The sequence below is a fragment of the Colius striatus genome, chromosome 3 (genome assembly GCF_028858725.1).
Source record: "Colius striatus isolate bColStr4 chromosome 3, bColStr4.1.hap1, whole genome shotgun sequence".
Taxonomy (NCBI): Eukaryota; Metazoa; Chordata; class Aves; order Coliiformes; family Coliidae; genus Colius; species Colius striatus.
This window is the reverse complement of record NC_084761.1, coordinates 10,414,484-10,427,565: the sequence shown is the minus strand read 5'-3', so window position 1 is coordinate 10,427,565 and position 13,082 is coordinate 10,414,484. Positions and strand designations below refer to the sequence as shown.

The 13,082-nt window shown below is 39.7% G+C and overlaps 1 protein-coding gene across 2 annotated transcripts in view; it reads right to left on the bottom strand.

Moving 5' to 3' along the window:
* Positions 1-449: 449 nt before the first annotated feature.
* The window catches only part of CYTH3 (cytohesin 3), a 52,031-nt gene continuing 39,398 nt past the window's right edge, over positions 450-13,082 (bottom strand). Inside the window, exons 8-13 of one of the 2 annotated variants that reach the window (XM_061993263.1) lie at positions 12,926-13,074; positions 12,006-12,117; positions 4,996-5,072; positions 4,844-4,915; positions 4,550-4,704; positions 450-3,955 (exon numbers count right to left, since the gene is read on the bottom strand). In XM_061993263.1, the coding sequence (XP_061849247.1) occupies positions 3,883-3,955; positions 4,550-4,704; positions 4,844-4,915; positions 4,996-5,072; positions 12,006-12,117; positions 12,926-13,074 (638 nt within the window). In that variant the 3' untranslated portion in view covers positions 450-3,882. Of the gene's footprint in view, positions 3,956-4,549; positions 4,705-4,843; positions 4,916-4,995; positions 5,073-12,005; positions 12,118-12,925; positions 13,075-13,082 lie in introns of those variants that run through there. The other variant, XR_009818471.1, reaches the window with a different exon arrangement.

Below are 13,082 nucleotides of genomic sequence, written 5' to 3'. Positions count from 1 at the left end.
TATGAGAGAGAGGCTGCAGCAACTGCAGCAGCTCTGCCTCAGGGGGGCAGGTCCAATTCATCTACGTGAGGAGCAGAGAGCAGATTCCACACACACCCCCCACCTTCGCGTGCATGGAATGGAACTGACAAAATACTGCTTTCATTTAGGGTGGCTCGCCAGGGCAACCAGCTTGTAATGGAATGACACTCAGAGCTGTAGCAATACTTTACCAAACCCATCATTTTGCACTTGAACGTTTTTCTCTCTGAAAATTTAAATCTGATACTTTAAATTACCAGTTTAAAACCATTCAAAATGTGATGTAGAGTTTAACGGCAGGGAAGAAGAGGCCTTTTACTTACACGAGCAGTTGTAACACATGCTGCAAAGCTGAACCTTAATCTCTTTAAAAAAGCTCAATAGATCAGTAATGACCTCCCCTGTGTTGGTGATGAGTGATACAAGAGTAGAGTTTCACGCTTTATTTTTGAGAAAATCTCCAGATGGAAGCCACAAGTCTTAATGATAAATGAAAACATTAATGTTGCAGTGGATTTACATGGAACATCACATTTTAAACAATGATTGATACAGAGTATGTCATGCAAATCACTTGTGTACACCAAGTAATACTTAGATCAATACATATCTGTACAGTATTTACATTTTATATTTAAACTCTAGCTAGAAACATTTTCCAAGAAAATATAGAAATGAAACTGGTAAAGCCACAAGTCTTAATTTGTAGCCTGTGGTCTACAACAGACCTAGCTTTTCCAGCAAGCATATCTACATAGATATGTAATAACTCTTAAAAATATGCATTGTTTTTATATAGGAAGCATTATAAATGCTGCTCAGTTTACAAAGGTTCCGTTTTGTACCAGTTTAAAACCGTTCTAAATGTGAAGTGACGCAGAGCTTATTTTGTCAGAACGTTGTAAAATTTTAAGTCAGTCCAGCTGAGCTTAACAATTACACACAGCTCCCTCCCCAGAGTGCACTGGCAACCTGGCTGATGGTAGTGGCCAAGGGCTTCACACACAGCAAAGCCACCGTCATGGCAGGTGCAGCAGTGGCTCTCGCTGGCCCCCGTCCTTGCAAAGGGCAATGTTAAAAACAAGGAGCTGAACGACGATGCCAGTGTCAGTGTGACAGGGGAGGGAGATGCTGCTGTCCCCAGAGGGCTCTTCCTCAGCATGGCCAAACCGTAAGAGGCGCTGCTTTAGGCCACCGAGCAGCTGCTCTTCGTAGCTACCCCTGGACTTGAAGCCCAATAAAAAAGGGAAAGGTCGGGAGATTTTTTTCTTCACCCTCATGGATAGTACCTGATTTGGCCAAAATTTTCACAAGCCACTTTGTTTTACTGGCCTCATGGCTGCTGGAAATTTTAGGCCAGTTTCACTCCCTGTTAATACTGTTACAAAGAACATCTGAAATCAAACATTATCAACACACAAGAACGCAATTCCATTAGCTTTGGTAATTAAATAAGATATATTGAGCACCACGAATAGCTGTTTAGGATGTTGCATTTTAATGCTAAGAAATACGTCCTGCTATAATATCCTCAGTTACATGTAACTCTAAATAATTATTTCCGATGGATATAAGAACTTCAAACTAAATACAGCAAATGAACTCTCAAGGCATTTCCTTCATGCTTAGAGGCACACATCCTCACCTGGTTAAATAAATAGATTTTTCTTGAAGGTGATATTTCAGAAGATAAGAATTGATACAAAAGTGCTTCATGGCTTATTAATGCTTTTTGTAATCTCACATTTCCCAGAAATACTTTATTTGCTGCTTTTCACCTTTACATTCATTAGTACCACTGATTCTGCCTTACCACTATTTGCACTACAAATCTACTTGCCCAAAGCTAAAACTGATGTAAGGATTGCTTGAAAACAAAACTTGAAGCTGTGGAACAGAAGATTCGAAATAGGTGAGGCAAAGCAGCACCGTTATAGAGCTGCTGTCAAACACAGGACATACAACTTGCATCCTTTCTATGAAGGGTTTAAATGTGTTCCATTAAGCAAAGATGTCCCCACACTGACACTTATTTAAGGATTCCACTTCTTTCAGTTGAGTTTTACTCTTTTGGAAGTACTCGTGTTTGAACATTAATCCAAGCAGGCTGTAATTCCACACACTCTGGGGGAAATCTGAGGTGTAAAAAAGGTTACTTTGCTCTTTTCCTCTCAGCCATTTCTTGCAAACATGCAATAAACCAAAAACATTCACAGACTGGCACCCCATGCAAAACAAGGCAAATCAGAAAGACAGGAATAACAAAACAGACTCTCCTTTACAGTTAAAAGGAGATTTGAAACAGATCAACTAAGTAGTAAGTCTGTGGTTGTGCCAGTGTGGCACATTTCCCTATAACGTATCCAAGAGCTGCTTCTGCAACTCAACAGGCAAAACTGCTTTGACAAAGTATTGGGTCTCCAAAGCATTCCTTGGCACAGTAGGCACGGGTCAGGTTCAATAAGTTTGTGAAAAATGAAACACTAACAGAAGCAGTCTCCCCAGCTGTGGAGATCTTTACCTTAAAAATGGTATAGACACCATCAAAAGCAAAGGGGTGCAGTACAATCTGCCCGGGCAGCTTAGGTGTTACTGACAGGCCATGGGCAGGGCTGCTGAGGGACCTCTCACAAATTACAAAATGAAAAGATAAAAAGACCTGCTTGTGGGGGAGTTTAGTTGCAGCAGGTAACCCAGGTGTAGGATTTTATTTCCTAAGTAAAGGATGCCTAGTCATGTTTTCCATTTCAACTGCTGAAGCACGGATCTGAAAAATCGCCTTTAAGAATGCAATAAGAACACTGAACCTTTCTGTATGTCCACAGGCTGCCATCAAGCAAAGGACTGGATCCTGATTGCTCAGCTCCCTACAGCTGCTTCTTACAGAAAGACTTCACTTTGCTTTCTTTTTTCCTTTAAAAACATGAAAAGCATGTGAAATTATTTGGGGGTGTTTTCACAAGCAAAGCCTAAACTCACGCAAGCCCTGTCATCTAACTCCTTTAGTGGCAACTTAGTGTTAATTAAACTACAACATATCTAAAACATGAGGATGTTACCATATAAAAAGCAAACGAAACCAGTCATTAAATCTTACTGCTTCTTGTGAGTGTATGAGCAGAAGGAATGAGGTTTGGCCCACTGGCAAACACCAAACCACATCTGCGCTTAGTGTCACGTCTACAGCCCCAAACCTTTGCTGTGGGGACCCGCGTACATTTCAGTGCATATCAACCAAATCCTTTGGCACAACTGGTGAACTACATAGCTGCCAGTCTCCTGCCAAGTTGCATTTGTGAAGAAGAAAAGCTATTTCCATAAGGGTGGGAGAGCCAGTCCCGAAGGAAAGCTGCACTCAGCTGCCCAAAGCACACAAGATCTGAAAGCAGATATTGAGACTGTGGGTTTTCTGCTTACAGAAAAATTAAGTGCTAGGTTACCCTGCACTTTACTTTTGGTGCTGCATTTCAGTGAGAGATGCAAGTCTTGTAATCACTCCTTTTATGAGAGATGCATTCAAATAACCACGTTAGGACATTATATTATTATCCTTGAATTCCTTTTCCCCTCAGCCTACATAAAACTGGAGTTGTAACTAACGCAAGTCAAAACAAGGCTTCCATGTTTTTAGTTGTATTAAGTTCCAATGTAATCATCCTCTGGGATTTGAAGCTTACTTCAAACTATATGCCAATAACCATTTACCCTGAAAGGTCTTGCCACGTTTTTATGTCATAATAAAGTGTGTCTATATAAAATGTACAGTCATCATCTTCATTTAGTTTGTCCAAGTTTTACATTATCACTCAGCTGTATGCTCATTTATAGGTTGGTGCAGGTATAAAAGTTGCTGATCATACTCTATTTCTTATTTGCAATTCTTCTTTTCCTCGTTGCCAGCATATCATAGAAGGGATCCCTGCTGATACTTGCTCTAGAAGAGAGAAAAGGAACCGTTAACAAATACTTGCTTTGGAAAACTAGAACTATTTTGTCCTCTCTTCGCTGTGGATGACTTGCTCTTAATAAGATAATGGACAGCTGACTTTTAAGCACCACAAACATTTCTTTAGAATAAGATGCTACTCAGCTGTGATGGTTATAGAGTTTGAACCTTCATCTTGACCACTAAAGTGAAGGTCTGCTTAATAAATCTGCCAAGATAAAGTCAAGCTGTGAAAGTTCAAGGTTGCACCGTGAACACGCTTAAAGTACATGTCACTACAGTTGATTATGAGGTGAAGTAAGATTACGATTCACACAATGCTTTACAGTTGTCAAAAGGAAAGAAAATTAAAAGCCAAAAAAGCCAAGTTTTCCTTATTTAAGTTAACAGCACAATCTCCTTAGGACAGGCCGGGAAGAGGAGACTTGTATCTTGATCCATCAGCCCCATGTAGGCTGTCATTAATCCAAGAAGACATTGCCACGTCAGAATTTTTCAGTTAGAACACAAATTCTCTTAGTATCTTACTACAAAATAAGCTTACATTTCATTTCTGAAAGACATTGAAGACTTTAAACTCACTTGATAGATTTGATCCACTCTTCCTTTTCTTCTGGAGTGGGAGCAGATATTCTGTACACCACATGGTTGCCTTCCACCACTCTCCCATCAGCTTCAGTTTTACATGCTTTAATTACTTGACCTTTATGACTAGGGTTATAGAGCTCAAAGCAGTTCTGGAGAGTAAGAAATGAAGCCATCAATTTAAAAACCAAAACAAATCTGACAAATATCTTCATTTAACACTACACCTAAATTCCATCTCACTTACTTAGCTCCATTAAAAAAAACAACCACCAAACAAAAATATCTTACTGGTTTTCGAGGGTCTTCAACTTCTCTTATGCTAAGGTTTTCTAGTGGAATAATTCCTCTAGGTTCTTTGTCCTAAAAAAATAAGAAAATATCACATTAGCCACTTTAGTATCTTGAAAGTACAAAGAAAGTTCACTGTAATATATACTCACTGTTGTGTATTCAAAGTAATATAGGCAATTATCAGTCAGAATAAACCACCTCCGTTTCCACGTTTTCACTCTTCCCCCTACAACCCAAAGGTAGAGCTGAATCAAACGTGTGTTGCTGTCAAGGCTTCAACAATGGATAAGAAAGTAATTTCATTTTGCCTGGTTTTGGCTTCATTAATGAATTGTAAATGGATCAGGCACAGATGAGCTGAGGTTAAAGGAAAACATTACTGTGACTCTTGTGGTAAGACCGAACTCCTGAGACAGCATTAACTATGGTGTTGCTGACCAGCCACAAAACCTGTATGCTCTGAAGTTGCCAATGTCCCCTCTCTCACACAGAATGAAAGCAACAGCTCCAGCAGCCAGACTCTCTCCCTCTGTCCATGCCACCACAGTCAGTTACTGCATGGAAAATATTCACGCTGTACAGCCCACAGAAAGGTGGCCAATGCTGCTGCAAAGGGAGGCCAGTCACCAGCAAAATCCGTCACAGAGTTCCAGCAAGAGGTCTAACCCTTTCCACTGTCTGCCTGGTACAAGGAAAGGGTGCCATCCATGAAATTAAGGGCATTTTATTCCCTTCCTTTCACTCTGCTCGTGAGCATACATGTGATTAGGAACCTATTTCAACTTTCAGAGTCAACATCAAATGAGTAAGATGCTTATAAACTTTAGCAGAACAAACAGCCTGTGTCATCAACAAGGAGCAAATGCTACATCAGAAAGTACCATTGCTAGTCACTCTTCCTCATTTAGTATTTTAAAAACATGTTCTCTTTACAAGTTAATGTATCACTGAATACACTTGACAGAAGAAATAGCTACTGCTCCAAAAATGCCTGCTTTTTTTCCTGCCTTAACCAGAGAGCTCCCCTTTCCTACACCTGCTAATGTCATCCTGTAGGGGGCAGTTCCTTTTAGAAACACACATTATTGTCCTGGCCCCATCAGCTGGTTTTCTGCCATTGGCTACTTCAGAACACACTTCAGCATTCCACAATTATATTATTTTACAAACTCATTTCCAGCAAAGACAACAGTAGATGAAGCAGTCACGCATTATTAATATCCAGGCTTAGTTCCACCATAGTTATCTGACTTCAGGATTCTGTCAGCACCTGTGCATCATCCATTCAGCAGTGATTTAATCTCATTAACTCCACATTTCAAAGCAGCTGATCTTGCTATTGAACACCCATGCGTAACAGCTCCATGAATAAACACAAGACCCCCAACTTAATCCAAGTCGTACAACTAAGATATGAGCATAATTTTTAATCTTCCTTTTTCTGCTTGTGATAGCTGCCATTTTGTTTCATACACAAATCCAAATCATATCAGAGAACAATTCTAGGAATATCACAGTTTCTTGATACCAGCTCACTGCATGTTTGCATTACAGCCCAAGTGTGTTGCATGTCATACCTTCCTTTTGCTTGGCTTCACAACCTACAGGACAGCCCAGTGCTAACACACTGCAACCTTCAATGCACTCAAACTTCTTGTTTCCACTACACACACACACATCTTAAGAAAAAATTTCATCTGCAAGCAGGTGTGGTGAAATAAGAGAAGGCAAAACAGTGCAAGATGCAGAAGCCGTGACAGAATGAATGGTTGAGGGAACTGCAGACAGTGAGGGAAGAATTGGTGGCATTTTAATACAACCGCTGTGACAGATCCTTAAACGGAGCATTGCAGAAACATTCACGCTGGCACGTGAGTCACTAGAAAAATTCCCATCACCTTGACTGAGAGCTGATTCAAGTAGCAGGAAGTATTTGGGCTGGGAACAGAAAGTTGATGAACTTTAGCTTGACTCACTTCCAGATCAATGAATCAGCAGCAGCAAAGTCCAGATGACTGCCAGGGCAGCCACTGCTACGGCCCTAAAAGCACTGCTTCATGAAACCCAGTGTTCCTTGTCATCACTTGAAGTCTCATTCTGCTCACTCAAGTTACCAGATTAACATCATGTAACATTTTTACAGCCACATTTTCCAAGCTAACAGGTAACATCAGCCAGCATCAGATGCCACAGCTTGCCCGGTTCTAGTAGAACAACAATTTGGCAGCAGAGAGGACAAAACACTCAGGCAAACAGGTGACTATGACAGAGGCAGCTTAAACTGGAAAAATATTTTTCACATGAACTATGATACCATGCTGAAACACCATTTAAAAACAATCAAAGAACAACCACATATTTAAAAGAAGGCCTGTCTACACTTTAAGGCAGAAACAATGGACTTACAACACACATCTCCTCGAACAGTATGAAGTGCCAAATAGTAAATGACAGCTGAGTTGGCTGAAATTTTTCCTGACAACATCCCTTCTCTTTGGAAGAGCCAGATTTCTCAAACCTGAAACCTTCTGTAACTATGCTGCTGTTTTGATGAAGCTTTTGTCATGGAACATTGCCACCTCCAGAATTGTTGTTAAAGCCAGAAAGAAGATTATTTCCAACAACATCCCTCTTACTGCTCCCTTCTCCCTGAAACAGTCAGTAGCTCACCAGGTTACAGCACTCAGAGTCACAGAAATAGCCCCCAAGTTCCTGTTCCACCAAGCCTGAGTTACTCTTCCAGAAAAAAAATCAGCAAGGCAGGATAAAGAACTATTTTCACATATATGTCTCTTTCTCCCCACCCCATTACTTAGATGCAGCTGTCAACAGCACAGAAACTCTAATTAAGCTTGGAGGGCAATCTAATCTGTCCTCATCAAGTTTGCAGGGGTCACTATACAACATGCATTTAATATGGCTTTACATTGGGCTAAAGCCCAAGAAGCTGGTTGATAAGGCTTTGTGGCCCGTAAATGCCATATGCAAGATTAATGGGTAAGGACTGGTGATAAGAAAACATTCCTTTCCTTGGCTGGGATTGCTGCAGGCTCACAAAACAGCAACAAAGAGTTTAGTACCATACTTTCTTATCTCATTCCAGCTAAAGGCCTTTTAAAACTGGAGGGAATTAAATTGGCAGAAGAGGATCAAGAAAATCAGAGAATGAATCCATAAACCTTTACAGAAATGGAGAGATAAAAGTGATGCACTTCTGAAAGATCCAGCTCACTAAGGTGCAAAGACACCTCAAACACTAAAATAAAGCAGCATGCTACCTTGTAGGTAGAAATCTAAGGGAACTACAATAAAAAAGCCACAACAAGGGAAAGTGTACAGAAAGGGGAACAGAAACCCTCTTCATCTGTGGAACTCAACATAGGGTCCTCTTCTTTTTTTTCAACACTAGGCAAAGCACAAATTACAGAACAAGGTGAAAGAAACCACCTATTCTAAAGAGCAAACCAATAAATGACTTAAGAAACACCAATTTCAAAATTAAACAAAGTACATGTGTAAAGTTAGAAAACTCTATCCAAATCTTCAGCACATGAAGTTGTAGTGGGGAGAGAGATGCACACATCAAGAATGTTTATTTCCTCTCAGTTCACTTAGATAGCACTAGGCAGAACAGACTCAGGAATGGTACAGTTAACACAGATGACTGGCTTAAAGTTGGAGTTTTGTGGAAAAGAAGTTTTCTCCCCAACCATAATATTCACTGCCTCAACCTGGAAGAGCATCAGTTACTACGAGAGCCAGGCACACACCAGAAGGTCCCAGTTTCCTGAACCACGACTATGCTCTGTCCCCAGCCTAGGGCAGAGAAACAAGGAAGGACAGATGTGCTGGAATAAGCATCACTGGTGGGACAGGCCCGGATATGAAGTTTTGGACAACCTCCAAGCTCTCAGTAACTGCCTGACTGGAAGGAAAACTTAACATGATCATGTGTCTGGCTCGAAGCATTTCCTCTCCAGTTTGGTTAAATAATGTCACAGTTTCCCTCTAAGCAGAGGAGAACCAAGTACTTGCCAAGATAAGCTGTTTTAGGCCAGGAGTGCCTCCCTGTCTTAGGCATTAGGACAGAAAGCACAGACAACAATTTCAAAACACCTCAAAGTGGAAGGCAGAAAATTTCATGGTACCAACACCACTAATAATGATGATGTAGAAAAATCTAAAAGCTCCCAACACCTCAAGTTGATCTATGTGAGGATTCATTAGCACTCAGCAGCTTCCAGTTTTTCACTTTCATTACACCATGCTTCAGACAATGTAGAACTGAATGATAACCTGGTAGGCTTACCAAGATAAAGATGTCTATATAAAGGCACCAGCTGAGTCCAGATAGATAAAACCAGAATGGCTGCCAGGTTTGGCAGCTGAACTTGCACAAAGTCACCTCTGAACAATTCAGAGCAGTAAGCTCTCCAAAAGCATTTTGCACCTTCCCAGCTTTCTAAAACCCAATGCCAGGCTAGAAAGATGTTATGTTAGGATAGATGAATTAGACAATATATGAAGTTCCATGATATCCATCTCCTGCCCAGGGAATAATGAGCTAAAAAGAAAGGCTCAAGTAGACAAATGGGAAGAGTTGACTATAAGAAATACCAAATACAAAATACTGTCCTTATACACTCATGGCTTGTGAGTTGTCTTAGTTATATTGGTAGTTTTATATAAAGTCTTCTGCATTGTTAAGTATTATTACAACTTAAACTGTCACACAGGAATAATCTCCTCAGCATTTCAACAATATTGACATTTTTAATATCAGCATTTTCCAGAACTGAAGGAAAACCTACCCATTTCACAATAAGTGTTTCCCAACAGAAAGGGCTGTAAAAATGGAAACAGTGTGGACTGAGCCAGTACTCTCAACATATATTTTAAGCCTCCTAGCAAACAGGCAACTCAAAGGAGGAGAAAAAAAGAAAGAAAACATATAAAGAAAAAAAAGACTGCCAGGTTTATTTCTGGTCAATGCATCTAAATCAGCAAAATGTATTTGCTTGTGGTTGCTGGAAAAAAATGCAGTCTTTCAGGCAAGTGCAGCTTCACACATTTACAGGCTGATTCACCAGAGGCTCTGGACATGTTTCATGTCTTTATTCTAATAATCCTCACACTGTGGGAGTGTTAACGTGCAACAGCCTTCGTTTCACACATGCTTTTACTATCGGGTGTCCTGTGCACTCTCTCATCTACATTGTAAGGAGAAGTTGGTTTTATTGACCTTATGCCAGAGACAGAGATGGATTGTCCAGAAGTATCTGGCAGCTCTCACTGACTTTCAGTCACCATTTTCTTCAACGTCTTTGTTCCTCTTATACATCTTTTCCTCACAGCTTCTTCCACAAGACATACTGTCCCTCCTCCACGTGTACTCACACTCTTGCTTGCACTCTCAGCATATATTTAAGTATATGAGAGTGCACTGGCAACAAAAAGAAAGCCATTTCTGTTGAGATAGCTGTTGTCGCATGCTAGAAAATGGTGAAAAGCTGCAAAGTCATCTCTGAACTTGTGCCAGCTGAGCCAATGTATGTCAAAAAGCAAAAGCTTTGCTTTTTTGTAGTTAGAAAGAGAGCTCTATAGCATCTGTAGTGCAGAGGTCAAAATAAGACACCGGAGAGCACGTGAATGAATTCCAAATGCTTCCTTTTCACATCTATTTCTTTCCACCACTAGCATGACCACCAGCTTCCAGGTGCAATCAGCAGAGAGGGTCCACAGCGCTAACCAGGCTCTGCTGTCACCAAACTCAACCCCATGTGCACCCCTCAGCACACGGTCCCTTTTCACACTTTACACTTGGAGAATGGTGGCTAAAGATTCTTCTAATTTAATAAGGAGTTATCCATTAAAGTGGACAACAACTGGCTCTGTTGGAGTGTCTACTGGTTTATATATAAAGAGGCTTTTATAATTGAAAAACAAAGGTTAAAATAAAGTGTCAGTCAGTCTACACAGGAAAAACAATCCCTACGCCCAAGTGGAAAAGTGAATCCCATCAACTTTGAGAGCCTGTAAATAAGGCCATCTTGCAGTGCCAGGAAATTCCAAGTTAAGAGAAGTTTCGGCAACCCTAAATTTGCATTTTAAGATATTATTAAGCTAAATATGTTATTTTAAAAAGGGAAACCAGAAAAAGAACAGCTTTCATAAATGCATCTTTCAAAAGTAATCCAACTTTCAATAACCTAATTGATGTTCAAGTAACAAAATTACTGTGGAAGTTCATTACAAGAGTAAGACACGTTGTCTTCTCCCAGTAGAAATCACTCTTCCCTTGCTAGGTTCTTCAGTGAACGAGAAAAGAATACTGAATAGCCATCTTTACTTTCCTGCTTTGCACATAAACACTTTCTTCTTTTGCAGAACACAGTTGCATGTGAGCTACACACTGATGTGCCAGTCTTTCAGAGCACTGCTGATGATACTGTTAGTGACACTGAGTGAAAAAGCAAAATGCTACAATAAATTTGATTTTAAAAGAAAAAGAAACCAAAACAAAAAGGAGGAAGGAGGAAGAAAATAAAAGAATGAGCAACTGAAGAAGAGGGGACTGGAAAGCAATCAGATACGTACCTCCTAATGCAGAATAAGCAGAGACAGCCAGTCACAGAACAGAAAGGTGATAGGTCATAGGCCATAAGGAAAACAAGAAGGCACATTTAAACCACTCATTAAAAAATCATAGCCAAAACCAAACCAAGAGAAACTCACAAATAATATGGAAAAATAAAGACATACAAAAATAACTACTTGAAGAGAAATTGGGTTTTTTTGGTACACAGAAAACCGAGTTGAAATATCACACAGTTTTCTGCCATGACCTTATGGAGACTCAGTTGCTATTCATCAGTCAGACCACGTGGTAAATACCATACGGCATTTCCCAAGGTTTTATTTCTGATGTATCAGAAATAAAACTCCGAGTTTGAAACGAGATTGCTAGTTTGGGTACATAAAATAAGAAGTAACAACTTTCAGATGTAAAGGAGTTACTTATTTTGGTGCATACACTTTTAAATACAAAGAAATCACAAAGTGAATCCTTTACCTTCACAAGAAAGCAGATAGACAAGGAAGCAGGAAACATGCTAACAATGAACAAACATATAGCAGCAAAACTGCCCTTGTAACTAACCTAATTTCAGCAGCCAACCTTCTCTATCTGGATTAAAAAATGTATGCGTTAGATCATTCCCATCATCCTCTGGAATTTTAAATGGCTCATTCTTAATACTCTCGTATAAATTCTAGAAGAATAAAAAAAAAAAAGAGGGAAAAATCTTGTTAATAAATGTCCAACAGAAAATGCAAACAGGACATCTTACTGCTGCTCAGGTGATTTGTGTAAAAAGCGTGGAGAATACAGCCCATAAAATTCTGGACCATCCTTTCTCAATCACTGTTTACTGCTTAAAGTTTGACCTGGAACTACTTTTCATCTAGAAATTTGTGGTTTGTTTTTTTTTTTAAACAGATTTTATAACCACTCTTAGCAGAGACACTTTTTAACTTCAGCATTAAGTATTTCAAAGGTTTCAGCTTCAGGCCTCATTTACTACAAGTTTTGCCAAACGAATCCGGGTTTTCAGAAAACAATTAAGACCATCACACTGTCTTAGAGAAGTAATTTTACTGATATCTCAAGACACAGGAGGAAGCTCAACAACACACATGGGAAGGCAATAATGAAACAATGATTTTTACTTTTTTCTTTCTCTGACTTATCCAGAAATATTAGGGTTTTTTCTATTAAGAAGCCATTTCTTCTTAAGAAGAATTTTTCACAAGAAGCCAAATCCTCAGACTACTGAGACACACACACTGTTTTCTCTGGAATCTACTCTCCTATACAAAGGACTCAATACACAAAGAACTAGCTCAAAGCAGCTGTGAATATCAGAAAATGCTTCTTTCAGCTACTCAAATGGTTATGCATGCTAGAAAATGTTCCTATTACTTTTTCTCAGGCAAATTTGCCTGAGAACTGTTGTACACACTTGCAAGTTTCCTATTAAAAATACAAAGCAACGCCTTGTCTTACCCAGTCTAACTTACCCGTAGTAATTCTTCTGGAAGGTCTCCACCTTCATTAATTCCACGATTCATAGAAATAAATCTCTCCACTGTTGGTTTATCTCTTACATTGTGGTTGTGCAGACTGGTATTTAACATAATGATCGCAAATGAAAGCACATAGCATGTATCTGAAATA